The sequence below is a fragment of the Anopheles gambiae genome, chromosome X (genome assembly GCF_943734735.2).
Source record: "Anopheles gambiae chromosome X, idAnoGambNW_F1_1, whole genome shotgun sequence".
In the NCBI taxonomy this organism is placed as follows: Eukaryota; Metazoa; Arthropoda; class Insecta; order Diptera; family Culicidae; genus Anopheles; species Anopheles gambiae.
This window is the reverse complement of record NC_064600.1, coordinates 24,417,756-24,426,756: the sequence shown is the minus strand read 5'-3', so window position 1 is coordinate 24,426,756 and position 9,001 is coordinate 24,417,756. Positions and strand designations below refer to the sequence as shown.

The window sequence follows — 9,001 nt, the reverse complement described above, 5'->3', positions numbered from 1 at the left end:
CCAGGATTGTGCCGATATCCTGAATATACGCAATTTTTTCGATAAAGTGTTAAACACCTTTGCCTTTCACTGCCCGACCGTTACACTGCACTTTACACTACACTCGCGCACACGATAATCGCAGTTATAGTAAGATGCCAGCTCAACCGCTTATTTTGAAGAACGATTTTGATTGCCATTTTGGCCCGTTACAAAGAGTTTCTTCAAAACTACCAGCCCGATAGGGATTCTATTGAGGTGGAAACTCGTATGGCCAAATTTGACCAAATATGCAAGGATTTGGAGAGCCTTCAACAGCAGCTGGAGGACAGTGCAACCGCTGCTGAAGAGATGACACACAATGCCGCCCTTAGGGAGGATTTTGAACGGCGCTTGATTTGCGTTCAATCGGCATTGAAAGCGAAATATAGAGAAATTCCGCGCAGCGAAGTGTTGCAGCAAGGAGCCGGTAGGAACCCGCTACAAGGCATAAAACTGCCCACCATCGCTCTGCCGGAGTTTGACGGCGATTATATGCAATGGCTGACCTTTAGGGATACCTTTGAGTGTTTGATTCACGATAATGTTGATTTGCCGCCAATACAAAAATTCCATTATCTACGCGCAGCCCTAAAAGGTGAAGCAGCGCAAGTGATCGACGCCATTACAATAAGCGCCTCCAGCTATGAATTAGCTTGGAAAACACTCGCTGAGCGATATTCGAATGAATATCTACTGAAAAAACGCCACTTACAAGCGATGTTCGGCATCACACCAGCGAAGAGGGAAAGTGCGACAACCCTGCACCAGCTAGTGGACGAGTTTGAGCGTCACAAAAAAACTTTAAATCACTTGGGAGAGAAAACTGACGGCTGGAGTAGCATTTTAGAGCATTTACTTTGCACAAAATTGCCCTCTAACACATTGCGCGATTGGGAAGAATTTGCTTCGACCAATGACAATCCGAGCTACGATTCGTTGATTGCCTTTTTGCACCGCCGTATGCGCGTACTCGAGACGCTATTAGTAAACAAACCCGAACCATCACCTATAGAAGCACCGATACCACCAAGACGCTCCATTTTTCCGCGCACTGCTAGTTTTGCTACCACTGACCGCGATGTTAATAAATGCCCGTTGTGCAATATGCCGCACACCATAACAAAATGCCAGCGATTTAATGCCATGAATCCGGCCCAGCGGTACCGTAAGGTACTTGATGCCCGCTTGTGTTTGAATTGTCTGCGAGACAATCACCGTGCCCGCGATTGCTAGTCACAGTACAAGTGTCGTCATTGCAACTTGGCGCATCACACAATGATTCACACTGAAAGCACTCCCAGCACATCTTCCACTACATTTCCAATGCTAGCTGCGCAAGATGAACCTTCACACACAACACACGCCACTGATGATCACACGGCTAGCATACAACGCAGCTACGCAGCTGCAATAAAACAATCACCTTCACAAATATTATTACAAACTGCACTTCTAAATGTAACCGATGCACACGGCATTCTGCATCCTGTGCGTGCACTCTTAGACAGCGCATCACAGCCCAATTTGATGAGCAATCGCCTTGCTCAGAGGTTGGCTTTGAAAGGTAGCACGGTTAACATAACCCTCAAAGGAGCAGGACTATCCACCAGAACGGTGAGGAGGTCGGTTCGAGCTCAAATTGCTTCACGTGTTGAACATTTTGACTTGGATGTCGATTTTCTGGTAGACAAGGTGATCGCTAATCTGCCGGCGCATGATGTTTCCACTCGCGGCTGGAACATTCCTTCGGAATTTGTTTTGGCTGACCCGCAGTTCGATAAATCAGCCCCGATTGATCTTATCCTTGGTGCCCGTCATTACGCTTCCTTCTTTACGAACGTAAAATCGCACGAGCTTGCTCCGAACATTCCAACTATGCTGAACAGCGTGTTTGGGTGGGTCATGATTGGTCCCACCTCTCCTCAGAATCCTGCATCTCCGACCGATTGCACCGCCGCGTCCACAATCGTCTGCATGGCATCCCTGGAGGAGTCTCTCGAACGCTTTTGGAAGCTGGAAGAGTTAAGCGTCAATGATTCGTACTCACCTGATGAGCGGCGATGCGAAATATTGTATAAAGAAACCACTCAGCGCGACGAGTCGGGTCGCTATATTGTACGATTGCCCAAACAGACCGACTTCACGGAAAAGCTTGGCCTGTCTAAAACTACTGCTTTGAGACGCTTCGAGCTGCTGGAGAGGAGGCTAGAACGCAACCCACAGCTCAAGGAAGACTATCATGCCTTCATGAAGGAGTATTTGGAGCTGGAGGAGACATGTCGCTCATGAACAAAGATAGTGGGGATGAACGGGCGTACTACCTACCGCACCACCTCGTATTTAAAGCTTCCAGTACCACCACGAAAGTAAGGGTCGTGTTCGACGGATCTGCAAAAACAAGCACCGGTTATTCCTTGAATGATATTCTATGTGTTGGTCCAATCGTGCAGGGCGAGCTGCTTGATATTGTGTTGTGATTCCGCACCTACCAAATAGCACTTGTGGGAGATATAGCTAAAATGTACCGACAAATATTGCTGCATTCTGATGATCGTCGATTGGTGAGCATATTTTTTCGATTTTCGCCGCAAGCTCCGATCCAAGTATATGAGCTCAACACCGTTACATACGGACTAGCACCTTTCTCGTTTCTGGCTACACGCACACTTATCCAACTAGCAGATGATGAAGGGACTGAGTATGCGCTTGCACGTGCAGCCCTGAAACGAAACTTTTACGTGGACGACTTCATTGGTGGTGCCAATAACGTTCGCGAAGCTGTTCAGCTGCGTAAGGAGTTATCAGCGCTACTTGCCAAAGGTGGGTTTGAGTTGCGCAAGTGGACCTCAAACAATCTGAGCGTGCTCTCCGGCTTAAGCACCGAGTATATCGGCACACACTCATCGCTGCATTTTTTACCCAACGAGACGGTCAAAGCACTCGGCATCTCGTGGAAGCCTGAATCGGATGAGCTGTGTTTTGAATCCAACACTGAGGCTGATGAAGCCACGTCCACCAAGCGATCTATTTTGTCGAGCATTGCCAAAATGTACGATACGCTCGGATTGATAGCACCGATGATCGTGCGTGCTAAGATGCTGATGCAGGAGCTATGGTTACTCAAATCCGGCTGGGATGAACCTGTTCCTAATCACATCTGTAAAAAATGGAAGGCGATTCAGAGCGACTGGAAAAAGTTATCCGAGTACAGGACTAACCGTTACGCTCTCTTACCAGATACAACAGTAGAATTTCACACATTTACCGATGCTTCGGAGGCCGCCTACGGAGCATGTATCTACGCTCGTTGTGAAAACGCGGCGGGAGAAGTCCGCATCAGCCTATTAGCTTCGAAGTCTCGAGTGGCACCACTGAAGCGCGTCACGTTGCCGAGGCTTGAACTAAGCGCAACTGTCCTGGGCGCCCATCTGCATCATCGCGTCAAGGAGGCAATGCAGATCGTGTGCGCCGAATCGTTTTTCTGGTCCGACTCAACATTGACGCTAAAATGGATTGCGTCACCTCCCAACTCCTGGAAGACGTTCGTGGCAAATCGAGTAGCTGAGGTGCAATACTACTCTCATCCAAGGCAATGGAGGCACGTTCCTGGCACATCCAATCCTGCTGACTTGGTTTCCCGAGGCATGTCGGCAGCACACTTCACGCAGAATCAGCTTTGGAATAACGGTCCAGATTGGCATGTGCTACCTTCGTCCCATTGGCCCAGCTCAGATCCAGAACCAAGCGATGAGGCGGACCTAGAAACACGCCAGGTGAGTGCCGCTTTAGTTTGTACACCAACTCATCCATGGTTTGGCATTTCTTCATCCTTCACCAGAATGGTACGCATCATTGCATACTGCATACGGTTTGTGCGCAACACCAAGCAGAAGGCGCGATCCCAGCGACCGATACCGCACACCAATGCATCTAAGACGATCACGCCCGAGTACGTGGATGCTGCAAAAACTGTGCTTTGCCGAATAGCCCAGCATGATGCATTTTCCGCGGAAATCAAGCAGCTAAAAAAGGGAGAAGCATTGATGAAACAATCACCTTTACGAAAACTTACCCCATTCCTGGATACAGAGGAAGTAATACGGGTGGGAGGACGATTGAACTTGTCGCAACTACCGTATCAGTCCAAGCATCCAGCTGTTCTACCGAAGAACCACAAATTCACCCGTCTGCTTGCGGAAGATTACCACGAAGAGCTGAAACATGCTAGTGGAAGGCTATTGCTATCTCGCATTAGAGAGCTGTATTGGCCACTGGACGGACGTCGCTTGGTGAAAAGCATCTCAAGGAACTGCTTCCGCTGTGTTCGGCAAGATCCCGCACTCGCACAGCAGCCGGTTGGCCAGCTTCCACCATCCCGCATCACACCGAGCCGACCGTTTTCTGTAACCGGAGTGGACTACGCCGGTCCATTCTATTTGAAGCCAGCGCACCGGAAGGCAGCAGCTACTAAGAGCTATCTGTGCGTTTTCGTGTGTTTCGCTACGAAAGCTGTGCATTTGTAACTCGTAGGAGACCTCACAACGGCGGGATTCTTAGCAGCGCTACGCCGATTCACATCACGACGCGGATTGCCAGCCCACATCCATTCTGATAATGGGAAAAACTTCGAAGGCGCAGAACGTGAACTGAATTAGCTTTTTGAGCTGTTCAACGACGAACAACACCGCAACACCGTGGCTACCAGATGCGCTGACCGGGGAATCACTTGGCATTTCAACCCACCAAAGGCTCCACACTTCGGCAGATTATGGGAAGCAGCAGTAAAGACGGCGAAGCGACACCTCTATCGTCACCTGGGCAATACGCGGCTGTCGTACGAAGGCTACTGCACTGTGCTCCACCAAATCGAAGCAGCGATGAATTCCCGTCCGCTGTTGCCTTTATCCGACGATCCTAACGAGCTAGCTGCACTCACACCGGCACACTTCCTTATTGGCACATCGATGTTCGCCGTGCCTGAACCGGACTACACCCAGCTGAAATCCTGCACGCTAGACGATCTTCAGAAGTGGCAGCTTTTGGTTCAGCGTTTTTGGAAGCATTGGGCCACTGAGTATCTACAAGAAATGCAAAAAAGTTATGCAAATGGTGGCAGCAACAACAGCAACATACTTCCCGGCAGGTTAGTGATCCTCATGGACGAATCGTTACCCACCACTCGTTGGCCTCTCGCGCGTATCGTTGAAATCCATCCCGGTGAAGACAAGATAGTACGCGTCGTTACGCTCAAGACAGCTAAGGGAATAATTACGCGACCGATCACGAAAATATGCGTTTTACCGCTCAGCACTGATAGCGAAAACCCCGTGTAATGTAGGAAACAACTTTTTGTTGACATTCGTCAAGGTGGGGAGGATGTTCGAGCAGCTACGCGAATCGTGCAGATTTGAACTGCGGATCGGATCACATCCGTGCCCGTTCATGTACACATCTCTATCGATCTTCAATTAATAAATAGAGGGCGAAAAGGCTTTTTCCCTCTCTTCATCACCAGCAATTTCTTACAACGGCTTCGGTAATTATTAGCAGCAAAAACCAAAGAAAGAAAAGGAAACTTTATCCGAAAACTATTCGCGACGAAACTCTACTATTTCCTTTCCAAAAGCCTTTGCTGTCCCCTTTTGCGTGGTTCGATTTATGAGCTCCACGAGATCTTCTGGTGTTTTTTTCATATGCATTTTTCTGAGATTTTTTCAAAAATTGTTTGTATATTTTCAGGGTTTTCTCCTACCACTGTAAGAGCTTTTCCTCTCAGTTTCGATATAACGACGAAACAGCGATCCCGTTGTTTGCGTCCTCACATACGGCCTTTTACGCTTTTAAGACTGCAATGAATGTTACAGCTTTTTTCTCGTTGCCGTTATATGTCGGCACTAGTACCGACGCGATCTTTAAAATTTCTAAAGGCGAAGTCATTGTTCGCGTAGTGTTATCCTGAATTTTGTTGTCGTGAAACTGAGTGAGTTCTGTCAACTCACAGAAGATTTTCCTACTACTTCGTACCAGGTTATTTAGCTCTTCTTCCCGGATTTTCCCTTCAAACCTGACAAGGTCGATCTCTTATTTTCTCGTACCCGTCGCTAATTTGCTTTTTTATAATTTTTAGCTGACACGTCCTAAAAGTTTTAGTGATATCTTTTAGTCGGTGTTTGAATGTATCGAGATTTGAAATTTGTTCTGCTATCAAAGATGCCATGAAAAAAAGAAATTGTCAACGTTTTTCTTTTCAGTAATCTATTTTTTTATTGCGAAAGCCTTCACATTTTCTATTGTGGCTACCGTGGTGTCTAATACTCCCTGTTGTAGCCCTTTTGCAGAATATCACATTTTATGTTGACGTCAGAATTTTCATGAGAGTTGCCTTCTCTTCCGCGTCGAACATCCACCTAACGTATTGCAGTGCTCGCTTGTAACCGCCGCGCGATGCTTGCTGATTCTTCTTGATGCCTTAGTTGCTCTGTACTCTAGCTGGTTTCTGCATCTTTTCGTGCTGCTGTTGCTGCTCGGGATGATTCTGATGATGGTGATGAGGTTGTGATGATGTGGCTCTATCACGGCTGGTTAATTATGATCGTGGTGTTGCAATTTTATGTTGTGAAATCTGTAGCTTTTTTTGTTCACTGCACTTAATGTTCTTTTGTTTTTTAATAAAATCCAAGGCACTGTACTGCTATTACAGTACGTTTTTACCAAAAAAGACAATTTAATAAAATGAGTGAATGCATATTTGTTTTATTAAAATATTTACAAGTGTTTAGAAAGTATTTTGAACTGTTTAAATAATATTTTTTGGTAAAAACACCAAAAGAATAATTGGATGTTTCCAATACACTGATGTACACAAAGGTTTTACGTGTAAAACATACTCGACCGCATGTCCTCGGCGTGGAACAGTGTGTTCGAGAAATGTGCCGCAGATTCAGCATTGCATCCGATAAATTCATCATCAACGTTTTCAAGCATCATACCGCAGCCTTGGCTTTGGCTAAGACAGATTCGGGAAGGGGTCCCGCGGTCTTGAGATAAAGTGTAAAACCCTGTAAAGGTTTATTAAACACTGCACTTGGTGGGAGAGGGGGCGGCAGGAGATGAAACTACCACCGCGACTTGGCCAAGGATGGAGGAAGGGGAAGGAGGAACAAACCGGTAAAAAATTTGACTGGAATTGCCACAGGAAAGGGAAGGAATAGAACCTGACTGGTTGTTGGACGTGCCGAACTACCTAGGTCGAGGGAGAGGGAGGAAGCAACTGATCGTTGGACTATGCCGAACTGATCAGGTCGAGGGTGGGAAAAAGAGAGGAAACGACTGATCGTTGCAATATGCCGAACTGATCGAGTCACGGTGAGAGGGTGAGGAGGAGCCAAGGGAGGAGGATGGGTTCTAGGGCTTTGTCGAGTTGAGGATGTGAAAATAATTTCGACTCCGAACAATTCGCTTTTTCTCTCGAATCTCAATTGGATTAATTCTGCGGTCATAGGACCTAAACACAGGCATGCGCTTCTAACGATTGTTAAATTAGGTTTCACGGTTACATTTACATCATGGCTCCTTATCGAAGGAACAGTGATAATCTACCATGATGTTAATCTTCATTTTGATTAGTAGTCCTGCAGATTGCATATCTGCTGGCGGATATTTGTTATAAATCCAACATCCTGCCACCTAAAATTGCTAAATTTTACTATCGATTGGATCTATATGGTCTAATTCAGGAATTAGACATATTTTGGCTATGGGTCTAGTCAGTTCTTTTTCCTTGCTAGTCTGGATTGTAACTACACGAGCGACACCATCGTTTCCTGGATGAATTTCAGTAATCCTAGCGAGCGGCCATCTAGAAGGTGGAACATTGTCTTCATGAACAATAACTAACTGCCCTACCCTTATTGCATCATTCTCCTTAACGAACCACTTGCTTCGCGTTTGCAATTGCTGCAAGTATTCGGTGTGCCAACGTTTCCAAAACCGCTGAAGATGTTGTTGGATAAGCTAGCATGCAGGACGATGACGGTACTGCGTGTCCTGCCTTCAATGCTTTCAGTTCTGCCTTGAAGTTGGTTTCTTGTGCTAGACGACATAAATATAAATCAGCTTCTATCATACTTCGCACTGATAGAAGCTTGCTGGGAGGAATTTGCTTGCGAAGTGGATAATTTGCTCTGGGAAGCAGTGGATACGAAAGAAAAGTTTGGTTTTTTGTGTCGCTTTATTGACTAACTTAACACCGCTGCGTTTGCGTCTGGCTAAGCCGGTTGCTACAAACAGAATGCCGTTTCAATTCGAAATTCACCGCTCGCTCTTACCACTACCAGTATAAATTCATCGCATACGCGTTTCTACCTGCTCGCCTGTTTCTAGCCTCGTGCTCTTGCTCCCACACTTACTTGCCAAACAAGACTACACGTACACCAATACACCGAATGGAGTTTCGCTCGACTTATTATATCGATACATACGTACGTGCCTACCGTCAACTACAAATGTCGTTCCGTGTGGCACGATGCCTCCCTCTCTCTCTCTCCTCTTCATCTTCCGTTATCAACGGAACATACTCCCACACAAGAAGTGTCTAACTACTCTTCTAATCCTGGGATAGGCGCTAACTTATGTATTGGCCGTTTGTATGTTCCACCCTAGGTGAACACCTCTGCTACCCTTACTAAACCGTCAGGCCCTGTATATGTCTTAACAATTCGACCCATCTTCCAAAACTGTGGTGGCATATTATCCTCTTTTATCAGCACTAACATATTTGGTTTAACATTAGCCTGTTTTGTGATCCATTTACTTCGCACTTGTAATTCATTTAAATATTCCTTTGACCATCTTGTCCAAAATTGATCCCTCAACTGCTGAATTCGCTGCCATCTGTTTAGTCTATTTTCCGCAACGTCTATAAACGAGCGCTCCGCAACTCCTACCAAGGGTCGATTGATCATAAAGTGTGCTGGTGTCA

At 46.4% G+C, this 9,001-nt stretch overlaps 1 protein-coding gene across 1 annotated transcript; it reads left to right on the top strand.

Annotated features, from left to right (window-relative positions):
* Positions 1-1,164: 1,164 nt before the first annotated feature.
* Positions 1,165-4,544, top strand: LOC133391347 (uncharacterized). Its single transcript, XM_061645011.1, has 3 exons — positions 1,165-1,186; positions 1,709-2,299; positions 2,701-4,544. Exons 1-3 carry the CDS (start codon positions 1,165-1,167, stop codon positions 4,542-4,544), a joined length of 2,457 nt encoding a protein of 818 aa, XP_061500995.1.
* The last annotated feature ends 4,457 nt before the right edge of the window (positions 4,545-9,001 follow it).

What these genes read in the sequence shown, in the direction of transcription:
- LOC133391347 (XM_061645011.1), top strand. Translation starts at nt 1,165, where the DNA reads ATGAATCCGGCCCAGCGGTACC. An exon ending in GAATCCGGCCCAGCGGTACC is followed by an intron (nt 1,187 to 1,708) that starts GTAAGGTACTTG and finishes ATTTTCTGGTAG; the next exon opens with ACAAGGTGATCGCTAATCTG. An exon ending in TTTGGAGCTGGAGGAGACAT is followed by an intron (nt 2,300 to 2,700) that starts GTCGCTCATGAA and finishes TTATCCAACTAG; the next exon opens with CAGATGATGAAGGGACTGAG.